Source organism: Chiloscyllium punctatum, chromosome 31 (assembly GCF_047496795.1).
Source record: "Chiloscyllium punctatum isolate Juve2018m chromosome 31, sChiPun1.3, whole genome shotgun sequence".
NCBI lineage: Eukaryota > Metazoa > Chordata > Chondrichthyes > Orectolobiformes > Hemiscylliidae > Chiloscyllium > Chiloscyllium punctatum.
In genome coordinates this window covers 72,988,409-73,003,664 of record NC_092769.1, presented here as the reverse complement: position 1 = coordinate 73,003,664, position 15,256 = coordinate 72,988,409, and the positions used below count along the sequence as shown (strand labels likewise).

The following is a 15,256-nucleotide window of genomic DNA, read 5'->3' as shown; positions in this document are numbered from 1 at the left end:
GAATCATTCCATAGAATCCCTTCAGTGTGGAAGCAGGCTATTCAGCCCATCTGAGTGCACACCAACCCCCTCAAGATCGTCCTATCCAGACCCTTCATTTCCCATGGCTAACACACCTAGCCTGCACGCCAAGGGCAACTTAGCATGGCCGATCCACCTTAACGTACACATCTTGGGACTTTATCGGTGAACCCGGAGGAAACCCACGCAGATACGGGGAGAACATGCAAACTCCACAAAGTCACCCAAGGCTGGAATTTGACCAAGGTCCCTGCCGTTGTGAGGCAGCAATGCTAACCACTGAGCCACCGTGCCATTGACTTTAGGCATGTAATAAATAATGGTTGGAAGTTTGGGAGCGGTTCTTCAGGAGTGTCTTCAGGAAGTCCCTTACGCTGCCAGTGTAGGTCACTTCACACTGCACAGACCCCTGTCCATTTATGACATTCTGTATCATGAATAACCACCCCTTAGCTGAAGTAGATTATGCCAAATTCAATTGTTACAGCGTAGGACTTTCACATCTGTGCCAGCTCTGAATGAGCATCTGATCCAGTGCCTCACCTGCTCACTGTAATCCTGCACATTCTTCCTATTCAAATGAGCATCAAATTCCCTCTTAAAATTCCCTTGAACAAATCTGCTTCCGCTACACCCTCATGCAGCACATTCCAGACGCAAGTCGCTCCCTGCAGGAAAGACATTTTCTTGATCTGTTTTACTTATTTTCCCAAATACCTTAAATCTGTGCCCTCGCTCTCCATTCACAAGTGAGAACATTTTCCCAGTTACTGTGTGCAGATCTGTAAGGATGCTGAATGTGACAATCAAATATCCTTCAGCCACAACATCAATCACATTCCTCATCTCTCAAATTGTTCTTGTGAATATCTTCTGCACTCTCCAATGCTTTCACACCCACATATAGAACCTGTTAAGAAGTAGAGGTCTCGACTTAAAACAGCTGTGACCAGAATGTTACGAATGAATTTGTTCCGGTGATCCACAATACTGAAGCAGTCAAATCAATACGAACACAAGCTGGTACCAATGCAAAGCAGTCCCAACTTTATTAGGAACAAAGTTACAATAACCTTTAATACCAAACATATTGTCTCTACTCCACTGTAACTTAAAGTTACAATAATTCCTGAGTCTTTTGTAGATTTATGCAGTCACTCTCTGGCTCTGTTTCTGGGTCTGCAAAGTTGCCTTCTCTTTCCTTCCTCTCTCTCTCTCTCTCCTTCCACTCGCTCTCTGTCTGGCTCGTCAGCTGATCTCTGCTCTTGCATTGCTGATCTCCTTGGAAAGTCTTATATGATCCCAGAGGTTCCGAAAGTCCGGTCTGCAGGTGAATCCTGTTTTTAATGCCTTTTAGACGGTTTTCTGGAAATTGCTATAGTTCTGGCCAATCATGGAGGCTCACTTAATAGCTTGAATCCATGTCTGTCATTTGGATGGCTTGCTACTGTTTGTCTGTTTATGTAGCAGGGCCCAGTGCCTTTCTGTCTGGGCACTCCTGATGAAAGGCGTTTCCCCGAAACGTGGACCTTCCTGCTCCTCAGATGCTGCCTGACCTGCTGTGCATTTCCAGCACCACACTGATCTGGGCTCTCCTTTGTTTAGTTGTTAAGTTGTTGGGGGTATGTCTGTCCGGGATAACTGTTGCCTTTTACATTATGCTCGTATCATTAGGATCTGGCTGCTGTGTTTGCACGTGTGTGGGTTTTGTGATTCCAGAGTTTTACTTGGCCAATATACGCAGCATCCCTTGCTGTTTGGTCAAGTTAGCAATCTACCCATGTTTTAGCAGGGAGGAGGCTAATACGAGGTGGATAAGGTTATAAGGGGCATGATAAGACTGGATACAAAGCAGCTATTCCCCTTAGTTGAAGGGTCAATAATAAGGGGCCATAATTTTAAGATGAAAGGCAGGAGGATCAGAGGGGAATTTGAGGAAAACGTTCTTCACCCAGAGGATGGTGGGAATCACTAATGCACTGCCTGGCCGGGTAGCGGAGGCAATCTCTAAAAAGTACTTAAATGAGCAGTTGAAGCATCATAATATTCAAAGTTTAAAAATCACACAATACCAGATTATAGCGAGCTACCTGTTGGACCGGCTATGTAACTTGCAATATCGCCTACACCAACAAAGAAGTGCAGCACACAGAGCATTTCCCAACTCTGACAGGCCAGTTGAATTAAGTTTATGATTATCTGTAAGAGAACAACTTTTCTTCCATACCTGAAAAGAACTAGCAAAATAAAAATAAACGTGTTGGACCTTAGCCTGGTGTCGTGTGACTTTTAATCTGTCCACTCCAGTCCAACACTGGTATCTCCACATCATAATCTTCAAGGCATGATGGCTCAGTGGTTAGCACTGCTGCCTCACAACACCAGGGACTTGAGTTCAATTCCAGCTTGGTGTCCTCTCTGTCTCTGTGGGTTTCCTCCCGCAGTCCCAGAAATGTGCAGGTTAGGGTGGATTGGCCAAGCTAAATTGCCCCATAGAGTGCAGGCTAGGTAGATTACCCATGGCAACTGCAGGGTTACAGGGATGGTGTGGGGGTCCTCTTCTCAGGGCCAAATGCCCTGCTCCCACACTGTAGGGATGCTAAGGGCCAAGTGCTGGAAAGTGGGACCAGTGTAGATTTGAACTGGAGTCAATAGTCCAGCCACAGCCAAACCAGTGTCTCTGTAAGTTCAACATAACCTGTTTGTCTTTGTAGTTCCTGGCCTTATTAATAAAGCCTAGGATGCTTTATTAGTTGCTTGTGCAATACGTCCTGTCACCTTCAGTGTTGCGCTCAGAAAGCTCGTGATTTCAAATAAACCTGTTTGGACTGTAACCTGGTGTCTTGTACCTTCTGACCTTGTCCACCCCAAGTACGACACCAGCACTTCCACATCCTAAACAACATAAAGGTGGAGAACTCTGATCAAGTGTATCCCAGGACGTTGCAGAAAGCTGGAGGTTGTTGAGCCCCTAGCAGAGCGAGGAGCTGGAGAACTGGAGGGTGGCCAATGTTGTGCCTTTATCTAAGAAAGGCTGCGAGTCCAGAACTAGAGGGCATAGGTTTAGGGTGAGAGGGGAAAGATATAAAAGAGACCTAAGGGGTAACTTTTTCATGCAGAGGGTGGTACATGTATGGAATGAGCTGCCAGAGGATGTGGTGGAGGCTGGTACAATTGCAACATTTTAAGAGGCATTTGGATGGGTATATGAATAGGAAGGGTTTGGAGGGATATGGGCCGGGTGCTGGCAGGTGGGACTAGATTGGGATGGGAAATCTGGTCGGGTTGGACCGAAGGGTCTGTTTCCATTCTGTACATCTCTATTACAAACCCTGGAAGTATAGAGTAGCAAAGTCTGACATCAATACTGGCTAAGTTGTTGGGGGGGATTCTGAGAGATAGGATTCACATGCATCTGAAGGGACAAAGAATGTTCAGGGATAGTCAGCATGGCTTTGTGGGTGGGGAATAGTGTCTCACTAATTTGATTCAGTTTTTTGAGGATGTGACCAAGATAAATGATGTAGACATTATCTACATCGACTAGTAGCGCCTTTGACAGAGTTCTGCATGGTAGAATGGTCAGTAAAGTTCGATCACATGGGATTCAAAAACAGCTTGCCAATGGAATACAAAATTGGCTTGACTGTATGAGATAAAGGGTAGTGGTAGAGGGTTGTTTTTCAGACTGGAGGCCTAGGACTAGGTGTGTTCTAGAGGGATTGGTAACAGGTCCACTGTTGTCTGTCATTTATGTAAATGATTTGGATGATTAGATTAGATTACCCACTGTGTGAAACAGGCCCTTCAGCCCAAACAGTCCACACCAACCCTCCGAAGAGTAACACACCCAGACCCATTTCCCTAACACTACAGGCAATTTAGCACGGCCAATTCACCTGACCTACATCTTTGGATTGTGGGAGGAAACCCATGCAGACACGGGGAGAATGTGCAAACTCGACAGAGACAGTCGCCCGAGGCTAGAATTGAACCCGGGACCCTGGTGCTGTGAGGCAGCAGTGCTCACCACTGAGCCACCTGAGAATTTAGGAAGCATGGATAGTAAATTTGCGGATGACACCAAAATTGATGGTATAGTGAACAGCGAAGGAAGTTATCCAAGATTACAAAGGGATCTTGATCAATTGGGTGAATGGGCTGAGGAGTGGCAGATGCAGTTTAATTTGGATAAACGCAAGGTATGGCATTTTGGTATAACAAACAAGGGCAGGTCTTATAATGATATGGCTCTGGGGAGTGCTGTTGAACAGAGACCTTGGAGGGTTCATGTACATCGTTCTTGAAAGTTGCATCACAGGTAGACAGGGATAGTAGTGGTGTTTGGCACGTTTGCCTTCATTGCTCAGACCATTGAGTATAGGAGTTGGTATGTCGTGTTGCAGTTGTACAGAATATTAGTGAGGCTACTTTTGGAGTATTATGTACAGTTCTGGTCGCCCTGCTATAGGAAGGATATTAAATTGGAAAGGACGCAGGGAAGATGTACAAGGGTGTTACCAGGAATGGAGGATTCGAGCTATAAAGAGAGGCTGGGATATTTAGGAGGTTGACCTTCTAATAGTTTTGCAAATCATGACAGGTATAGATAAGGTGATTGCAAGGGTCTTTTTTCCGAAAATAGGGGAGTTCAAAACTAGAGAGCACATTTTTTTAGATTTGAGTGGTGCTGGAAAAGCATCGCAGGTCAGGCAGCACCGAGGAGCAGGAAGATCGACGTTTCGGGCAAAAGCGTTTCACCGGGACGTCGATTCTCCTGCTGCTCGGATGCTGCTTGACCTGCTGTGCTTTTCCAGCACCACTCAAATCTAGATTCTGATCTCCAGCATCTGTAGTCCTCACTTTCGCCTGGCACATTTTGTAGGTGAGAGGAGAAAGATTTAAAAGGGACCTGGGAAGCAACTCTTTCACACGGGGGGGAGGTAGTGGTGGTTCATATGTGGAATGAGCTGCCAGAGGAAGTGGTGGATGTATGTACAGTTACAACACTTAAAAGACATTTGAATGTACATTGATAGGAAAGGTTTAGAGGGAGATGGGCCAAACACAGGCAAGTGGGACTAGTTGAGTTTCAGTAAGCTTGGTCAGCATGAATTTGTTAGACCGAAGGATCTGTTTCTGTGCTGTATGTCTCTAATGGAGAAGGGAGACTTAAAGACAGGATGAATGATTAATATGGCAGGATTTAACTGGGATACTGCTCAAATCCTTTATCTCCAGGGTGAACTACTGGCCCACTTTGGGACCCTTCCTTCTTTCACCCTTACTGTTGCCCCTCCTGAGGTCTCTCATGTCCTGTCCAGGGGTGCTGCTCCCAGAGAGACCGCACAGATCCACCCCTCAAAGGTTGTGCCTTTTTGGAATTGGCACCAGCTCAGGTCCCCGTCTGTGCCTGACCCTGGAGACCCACAGGGCCCGAGAAACCAGCAGCACCGCAAGAGAAATGCAAATACTTTATTAATTTAAACCAAAATACAAAAACAAAACATTTCCAGTGGGGTTGGGTGGAAGTGTAGGGAAGAGAGAACTATCTCTGGTGACCATACAGAGTCCCATCAATCCCAGCATGGGCTCAATGTGCAGTGGAACAGCTTAGGATCCAAAAGGTATCTCCACACAGTGCAACATCTAACGGAGATGTAGATTCCAAAGGGGAATTCTCACGGTACTAGCAATGGACTCGAGCCACAACCTTAGCCATCAGTTTGACCTAAATCATTTTAAAAATGTAATCCAACTCCCCTCTACAATTCCATCTCTCTACTCCTTGGAGTGATTCAGACGGAACTCGAGGTCAAAATTCCAGCACTGACCAATTCTGTTAGGCAAACACTCCCAAAGTAGGTCCAGCACAGGGCTGGATACAGAGTAAACAGTCCCTCTACTCTTTTAAGCTGAAAGTAAAGCTTAAAAGCTCTACACTGACCCACTCAAAACACCCCTAGGTGAGGTACATTGTGGGAGTCGATAGAGTAAAGCTGCCTCCACATTGTCCCCATCAAACACACTCCAGGAGAGGGACAGCACAGAGTTAAATAGAGCTCTCTCTGCACTGTCCCCAGACCCAAAGGTTAATGTGTCTTATTGACCGTTGAAACACCCCCCTCCCCCCCCACAACAACTGTGCAAACTTTCAAAACCTCTATTCAATTCCAGACAGGATTTCCCATAACACTCCGGGACCACAGGAGGAATGTCAAACCTCCAGGAAGTATCCTACAGGCTCCAAAACACTAAAGATTAAACAGTTTTCAAAATGAACAACCATGGTGTGGGGGGGGGGGGGGGGGGGGGGGGCGCTGACGGTTCTGTTTATTAGTTCGGGAGATATCGGACAAGGGAGAACGTGAAAGGCTATTAGACTGGGTTAGGAGACTGTTTTAAATGATGTTGTCTCCAACACTATGAGGGAGGCAGACTAGAATATACTCCTAATTTCACCACAGCTAATTGCTAAATGTCACATGGACAATCTAGACATCATTGCTCCCCAGAAGTGCAAAGTTAAATATGGCTGGAGGTCAGAGCAGGACATTTCTGTGGCTTGGAGGGTGCACCCGGAGCCAATGAAACAGAGATTAGCACCCTCTCCCCGCAACCCTGGTGTGCCACGGTACACTGGCGGATTCAGGGCACGGACCTCTGACAGAGAGTGCCGCCCCCTGGAGTCCCAGAGGGTGACTAGGCCAGCCGCTTCAAGCTGTGCAGCGCGTCGGCGCAGTTCCTGATCAAGAGGCAGAGCTGAGAGCTGTACTCCACTGAGCAGGCCTGCTCCAGCTCACCGCAGGCCCACGCCAGCCTCTGCAGGGAGCACCCGCTCGGCCTCCCGGTGGGCACCGGCACGAGGGGTTCCCAGGTGGGCTGGCCCCAAGGGCGCGTCGCCTTCGGCCCGGGGAGGGGCCAGCTCGGGGGGCTCCTGGCCAGGGGCGGGCAGAGACCTGGCTTCGAGCGAGAGTTCCGGAGTGGAGCGGGAACACAGTGGCTCCTCCTGCCCGTTGAGGACGCGCTGTCGCTCCCGAACCTGAGACAGGGCCGCTTGCGGGTTCAAAGCTGCGAGAGCGAAAAAGGCAAAGATCAAATCAGGGCAAGGGGTTTTGCAAAAGACACACAAACACCTCCCACATCTCAAAAGTTCGATAAATGTATAAAATACATAATAATAATAAAAATAAAAATAAACCTATTTTTCTAATCAACCTGGGCAGGAATGTTATTGAAGGGGGACTTGAACTCGGGCCTCCAGTTCCAGGGTTAGGGTTAGGGTCACTACCATCGTGCTACAAGAGGGTCCCTAATTTTTTTTTGGCCTGTTTTAGAACCAGGTCCCCGTTGCATGTCAAGCAGACATGATAACCACGATACTATCTTCACAGGGAGCTGTGCATTTATATAACGCCTTTCACAACCCGGGGGTGCCCCCAAATGCACAACTATTTACATTTGACGAAGCATTATGAACGTGCAGTTATGTCTGAAGCACAGCGATTAAATTGGACACAAGTATCCCCCGACAAACAGCATCAAGAGGGATAAATAAATAAATAGGCAGAACCCTTCTGGGCCTAGTCCTTTCCAAAAAGTGGCCTGCTGATCTTTCGGTTTCACCTGTGCCCTTGATTCTAGAAACACAAGAGCTGGAGTAGGCCATTCAGCCCATCGAATCCATTCCTCCACTCAATACAATCATGCCTTTTACCCGTAATTTCTCCTCATCCAGAGAATAGAGGCCAGTACCTCAGAAGGTAGTAGAGGCCAAAGTGCTGTATGATTTCAAGGAGGATTTGGATATAGCACTTGAAGCTAAAGGGGCAAGCAGGAACAGGTTACTGAGTTGGATATCAACCATGATCATAATGAACAGCAGAGCAAACTTGAAGGGCCAAATGGCCTACCCTTGTTACTGTTTTCTATGTTTCTTTCTCAGACTTCAGTGGCATCCTACTTATTATTGAATTGTGTCCCTCTAGACTCCTCAACTGCTGCGCTTACATCTACCCACTTTATATCCCTTTCAATATTCAAGTTTCAATGAAACCTCATTCTTCAAAACCCTTGAGTGCACAGTCTCGAGCTCTCTTCTGTCATGAAGACATGGGTGTACAATACCTTTAAGAGTTAAAAGTAACAGAACTACCTGACAAGTGTTCTGAAAAAAATATATAATGTAACCTTTTGGTCCAGTAGTTGGGATAGCTAGTTGCTAGAGATTTGAATTTGGCCAATTAGTTTAAATTATACCCCCCAAAACAACCATACTCCAATTCAATTTGAATTTAGTATATTGACAATCTTAAAAAGCTGATGGCACCATTCGATGCTCTGGTGGGGGGGGGGGGGGGTATAAGACTGGGGAAAATTGAACAGTTGAGAGGAGAACTGCCAAGCCACCTGCATGTAAAGACTGCTAAAAAAATAGCTCTCTTAAAGGTACCTTTATCAACCAGTAACCTGTGAAGCAGAAACCCAAGACGACGAAAAGACAACAGGAATACAGAGAAGAACCAAAAGTTGCCTGGTTTTGAGATAAGAAGTTTTGCTTTGTAAATCTTAATTGGGATTTTTATCGGGCCAGTAACGTAGAGGAGAAAGTAAAAGATAGGTTAGAGGAAGGATTTATAAATTGTTGTTCGTTAATTATTCTCTGTTATACTTCAAGAAATAAAGTTGTAAATTTTTACTTCAAAGAGCTCTTAGACTCTCGAATGTTCACAGATTACTGCACGGGATAAATCTTTTCTGTGTTGCTGGTTTAAATTAAGCAGGAGGGTTACTTTGTGTTGTAACACTTCATAGCACAGTCTCTCCACCCTGGGAACAAGTTTGATGAACCTGCACACACTCCCTCTAAGGCAATCATACCTCTGCTAAAGTAAGGAGCTTCTCAGAGTACTCCAGATGTGGTCTAACCAACCCCTATACAAAAGCTACAGGTACATGTCACTGGAAAGTAGGGCCCCTGTGACGATGCCACACTCCCTGAGTATTGGCACCGGGAGTGTTGTGGTAGCCTTGAATCGTTTGCTCCTGGAGTGAGACTTGAGCCTACAATCTTTTAACTAGAGGGATGTGACACTCCTCCCTAATCGTGGTGTTACAGAGCGAAACAGTCACAGGCTAAGCGAAGGAGGCGATTTTAAAATTAAAGCACCATTCTGGCTCCTCTGACACTTGAGTCCTTTTACCTGGGTTATCTTTGTCCACATCGGAATCCAGCTCCTGACATGCGACGCAGTAGTTCTTCTGCTTCTTGTCTTGAAGGAGGACAGTCTGTCAGGGAGAACAACGGATGGGAGGTCAACCCACCAGCCTGATGAGCCACTGAGCCCTCCCGGCATAGAAAGAAAAGCCACCTCCTTGCCCACATCTCTGCAAATACCACAACAACCCTGCCCTTACAACATAATGCCGGCTGGGTCACCAACAAGTATTTACTGCTTGCACGGGGCGGGGGGGGGAGGGGGGGCTGCTGGTCTTAGGTGTGAGGCTTCCTGTGGTCAAATTGCCAGTTGGGGTTCCTCAGGCACCACCAACACAATTATCATTAAAATAGCAACCTGTCCCCATTTACCAAGCGGTTTCCTAAGTCCAGCGCAGAGAGCAGTCAAGACAAACACGTTGCTGTGGGTCTGGAGTCATATTTAGGCCAGACCAGATCAAGGATGGCAGATTTCCTTCCCTAAAAAGGTCAGAAGCACATCAGATGGATTTTACAACAGCTGATAGTTCACAGTCACCTTTGGTGGAGTTCTGGATTCCAGATTTTGTTTTTTAATTAGCCAGATTTTAATTCCACTGTCATGTTGAGATTTGAACCCCTGCATCCACACATCGGGCACCCCTTCCCAAACATCACAGAGAAGGGACAGCAACACACGGCACAGATTTAAGGTGAGAGGGGAAAGATTTAAAAGGGACTTAAGGGGCAACTTTTTCCACACAGAGGGTGGAGTGCGTATGGAATGAGCTGCCAGAGGATGTGGTGGAGGCTGGTACAATGACAACATTTGAAAGACACCTGGATGGGGACACAAATAGGTTTAGAGGGATACAGGCCAAATGCTGGCAAATGGGACTAAATTAATTTAGGGTACATGGTCGGCATGGACGAGTTGGACCAAACAGTCTGTTTCCAAGACTTACGAGTTACTCCCTCAGTCACACAACGAGATAAAGAGCGAGTCTGGGCAGGTTGTATGGGTGGGAGAGTCCATTCTCTTACAGAGCTATAAATGAAGCTAGAGGCTAGGAGACAGGTGGCATGGGGATTCTGAGACTCCAACCCAGGATTATTCAGCTCAGCAAGGCACTTAGGTTACAAGCTGGGGTTACATGCTTCTGCAAACTTGCACCAAACACTGCTCTCCACCCACCCCCCTGTCACTCATTGTAACTGTACAGAGTCAATAAAGGTCACTCGCTGTGTAACTGTACAGAGTCAGGGTTTATTCAGCAGGGTAAGGGTCACTCACTGTGTAACTGTACAGAGTCAGGGTTTATTCAGCAGGGTAAGGGTCACTCACTGTGTAACTGTACAGAGTCAGGGTTTATTCAGCAGGGTAAGGGTCACTCACTGTGTAACTGTACAGAGTCAGGGTTTATTCAGCAGGGTAAGGGTCACTCACTGTAACTGTACAGAGTCAGGGTTTATTCAGCAGGGTAAGGGTCACTCACTGTGTAACTATACAGAGTCAGGGTTTATTCAGCAGGGTAAGGGTCACTCACTGTGTAACTGTACAGAGTCAGGGTTTATTCAGCAGGGTAAGGGTCACTCACTGTGTAACTGTACAGAGTCAGGGTTTATTCAGCAGGGTAAGGGTCACTCACTGTGTAACTGTACAGAGTCAGGGTTTATTCAGCAGGGTGAGAGTCACTCACTGTGTAACCGTACAGTGTCAGTGTTTATTCAGCAGGGTAAGGGTCACTCACTGTGTAACCGTACAGAGTCAGTGTTTATTCAGCAGGGTAAGGGTCACTCACTGTGTAACTGTACAGAGTCAGTGTTTATTCAGCAGGGTAAGGGTCACTCACTGTGTAACTGTACAGAGTCAGGGTTTATTCAGCAGGGTAAGGGTCACTCGCTGTGTAACTGTACAGAGTCAGTGTTTATTCAGCAGGGTAAGGGTCACTCACTGTGTAACTGTACAGAGTTAGGGTTTATTCAGCAGGGTAAGGGTCACTCATACTGAAACACAATGATTATTCAGCATTGTGGCCAACACTCACTCCACACTCCTGACAACTGTCTGCGAGCATCTTGTAACCCTTCAGCAAGTAATCCCCCATCAGCTTGGTGATCTTGTCCTGTCGCTCACGGCGAGCCTCAATCACCTTCATCTCTGCCTCAGACGGGGGCGTCCACATCATCTCCTCATCACCTGCACACAAACAGCCGACAGGCACAAGTTACAGTTTGTCGTCCTCCAGTGCATCAGGAAGATATTGCACTCCCTCCAGACACCTCATGAGAGGAATGTTGACCCCCTCAGTCTCTGTCCCTCACACTCACCCCTCATCTATGTCTGCCTCCTCCAATCTCCCTCCCTTGTCCTTCACTTCCCCAGTGCCTCCACTCTCCCTCTCCCTCTCTTGCCCATTTGCACTCTCTTTTCCTCACGATTACCTCTCTCTTTTCTCCTCAGTGTCCTTTGCCCATTACACACTCTCTCTTCACCCCTTACCAGTTACTCTGTTCTGTCTCCCTTACCCATAACCACCTCTATCTTCCCCTCCCAGACCCATTCTCTGTCTTTGCCTCCCTGACCCACTGCTCTTTCTCCTGCCCAGTCTCTTCCACCTCCTCCCCCCCGACCTTACCCATACCTCCCCCCTCCCCTTCCCTAGTCCACTGCCCTTTGTCATGGCCTCTCTGTTGCCCAGTTTATCTCCTGCCCCTTTACCCATTAATCTCTTCCTTGCCTCTCTCTCTTTCCCCCTCCTTGGCCTACGACATTCTCTATCTTTCTCTCCCTCCACTATTCTTTCTCTCTTTATCCTCCCTTGTCCAGCCTCTGTCTCTCACCAAGCAAAACATAATTCAAGAACCACGGATGCTGGAAAGCTGAAACAAAACAGAAAACACTGGAGAAGGGTCACTGGACCCAAAAGGTTGACTCTATTTCTCTCTCTCTCTCTGGATGCTACTAGACCTGAGTTTCTCCAGTAATTTCTGTATTTGTCTCTTCCCCCAGTCACATTCCCCCCTTCTTCTTGTCTTCCTCTGGCCCGCCCCCGCCCCTCCCCTGCCCCTCCCCCCTTGCCCCCACCCCTCCCCTCCCCTCCCCCCTTGCCCCCACCCCTCCCCTCCCCCTCCCCCCTTGCCCCCGCCCCTCCCCTCCCCCCTTGCCCCCGCCCCTCCCCCCTTGCCCCACCCCTCCCCTCCCCCCTCCCTTGCCCCTCCCCCCTTGCCCCACCCCCCTTGCCCCACCCCTCCCTTGCCCCACCCCTCCCCCTCCCATGCCCCCCCTTGCCCCACCCCTCCCCCTCCCATGCCCCCCCTTGCCCCTCCCATGCCCCCCTTGCCCCTCCCCCTCCCTTGCCCCACCCCTCCCCCCTCCCTTGCCCTCCCCCCTCCTTTGCCCCAACCCTCCCCCCTCCCTTGCCCCAACCCTCCCCCCTCCCCATCTCCTCCTCCCTTCTCCCCTACTCCCTCTGCCCCATTACCACTGTTCAAGGCCATGCTACTACTTCAGGCACCCTCAGTGATGTCGGAAGTGACGTCTCACGGAATTTGGTTTCAACCAATTCGCACCGATAAGGGAATACGCCCCCCCCCGCAGTAAGGCGATAATGGAATCGTCCGGTTAGGGGTCGAGGTCTGGGCGGATCAGGGGCGGGGTCAGATTCGGACTGACAGGCCGTGAAAGGGCGGGGTTAGATTCTGGGTGACGCTCAATGAGGGGGCGGGGTCAGATTCGGACTGACAGGCCGTGAGGGGGCGGGTACCGTAGCGGTGAAGGGGCGGGGTTAGATTCAGGATGACGCACAGTGAGGGGGCGGGGTCAGATTCGGACTGACAGGCCGTGAGGGGGCGGGGACAGTAGCGGTGAAGGGGCGGGGTTAGATTCAGGATGACGCACAGCGAGGGGTGAGGGGTCAGATTCGGGCAATGCTCTGTGGGGCATGATTTGGAGATGCTGGTGTTGGACTGGGATGTACAAAGTTCAAACTCACACAACACCAGGTTTGGTTTCAGATTCCAGCATGCGCAGTAATTGGAGTTGTCCTGAGAGCATGAGGATGAGCTCCTCACCCAGACCTTCCCCACATCTCCACTACTTGCCTTTAAACAACTGCCAAACCTCAAACAGATCATTGTTCGTAGCAAGCTGCCCGGCTCTCAGGACAACTCCATACAACCCTGTCAGGGTGGGCGCTGTAAGACGTGTCAGAGTGTGGACATAGATACTACCATTACGCGTGGGGACACCTCCCATTATGTACATGGCAGGCACTCATGTGACTCAGTCAACGTTGTCTATCTTATACGTTGCAGGTAAGGATGCCCGGAGGCATGGAGCATTGGGGAAACCGGAGCAAAGGCTACGACAACGGATGATTGGGCACCGCACAACAATCAACAGACAGGAGTGTTCCTTCCCAGTTGGGGAACACTTCAGTGGTCCAGGACATTAGACCTCGGACCTTCGGGTGACCGTCCTCCAAGGTGGACTTCGGGACAGGCAGCAGCAAAAAGTGGCTGAGCAGAGGCTGATAGCTAAGTTTGATACCCATAGAGAGGGTCTCAACCAGGACCTTGGGTTCATGTCACATTACGGGTGACCACCATTGCACTATACACACACACACAGACACCCACACACACCCTTACAGAGACACACACTCCCACATTCACACATGCACCCCCTCACAGACTTAAGACACTCTACACTCACTACATACACATACATTTTCAAACACTCACAACCCCCAACCCAGACAGACACACACACAGACAAAGACCCACAAGCACATACAGTAGCGCCTCGACATACGAATGACCCTGTTCAGGGACAAATCGGTTTACGAACAGGATGTACGTAAAATTTTGCTTCAACGTACGTACGAAATTCAAGGTATGAACGAAGGTACGAACGCAAAAAGCCCGCATGCGACCATGTGGTTTCATTGTCCTGCTTTGCTACACGCTTGTTGAATGCAAAAGCTCTCGGGGGCCCCGCGTGTTCTCAATCGGTTCATCTTTGGCGCGTGCGATGTGAACAGCATTCGTTGCTATGTACAAACATTCTTACACTATCCGAACAATAGGAAAAATTGATTCAGTTCGCGAACTTTTCGGCTCCCGAACCGGGTTCCGGAACGGATTAAGTTCGTAAGTCGAGGCGCTACTGTATATATTTTGTGGGGTGAATTTGTACTTGCAGGGTTACATTGTACTTTGCTCAAATACTGCATGTATTCACGTAGAACTCTGTTATCTCACTTTTTAGATTAGAATCAATATAAACATCATGGCATGGACAGAGAACACAGGGGGCTAACACCCACCTCCCGAGGACCCCTTCACCCACCTCCAACACACTGCATCCATTTGGACACCCCGTGCTGGCCTATTATCTGCCCTCGACCTCTTCGTTTCCAACTGCTGCCGGGGCATTAACTGCCTCAACCTGTCTACGCCCCTCCCCGCACTCCAACCTCTCACCCTCACAACGCGCAGCCCTCCAATCCCTCTGCTCCAATCCCAACCTCACCATCAAGCCAGCAGATAAAGGGGGCGCAGTGGTAGTCTGGCGCACTAACCTCTACACCGCTGAAGCCAGACGGCAACTTAAGGACACCTCTTCCTACCGCCCCGTCGACCATCACCCCACCCCCCATCACCAAACCATCATCTCCCAGACCATACAGAACCTCATCACCTCAGGAGATCTCCCACCCACGCTTCCAAACTCATAGTCCGGGAACCCCGCACTGCCCGGTTCTACCTCCTTCCCAAGATCCACAAGCCTGACCACCCTGGCCGACCCATTGTCTCAGCATACTCCTGCCCCACTGAACTCATTTCTACCTACCTCGACACTGACCTATCCCCCCCAGTCCAGGAACTCTCCACATATGTTCGAGACACCACCCACGCCCTCCACCTCCTCCAACACTTCAGTTTCCCCGGCCCCAAACACCTCATCTTCACCATGGATATCCAATCCCTTTACGCCTCCATCTGCCATGACCAGGGCCTCCAAGCCCTCCTCCG

The 15,256-nt window shown here is 49.0% G+C and overlaps 2 protein-coding genes across 3 annotated transcripts in view; one reads left to right on the top strand and one right to left on the bottom strand.

Moving 5' to 3' along the window:
* Nucleotides 1-5,478: 5,478 nt before the first annotated feature.
* Nucleotides 5,479-12,807, bottom strand: znrd2 (zinc ribbon domain containing 2). Its single transcript, XM_072551046.1, is given in 5 exon segments — nt 5,479-6,849; nt 6,851-7,092; nt 9,225-9,309; nt 11,266-11,417; nt 12,703-12,807. Coding segments are annotated over 5 exon segments (621 nt in total). The 5' UTR covers nt 12,719-12,807; the 3' UTR covers nt 5,479-6,723.
* A 359-nt stretch (nt 12,808-13,166) lies between these two features.
* The window catches only part of LOC140457071 (serine racemase-like), a 28,953-nt gene continuing 26,863 nt past the window's right edge, over nt 13,167-15,256 (top strand). Inside the window, exon 1 of one of the 2 annotated variants that reach the window (XM_072551041.1) lies at nt 13,167-13,222. Coding sequence is in view for 1 of the 2 variants with exons in the window: in XM_072551040.1 (XP_072407141.1) it covers nt 14,073-14,114 (42 nt within the window). In the remaining variant the exon portion in view is untranslated. Of the gene's footprint in view, nt 13,223-13,729; nt 14,115-15,256 lie in introns of those variants that run through there. The other variant, XM_072551040.1, reaches the window with a different exon arrangement.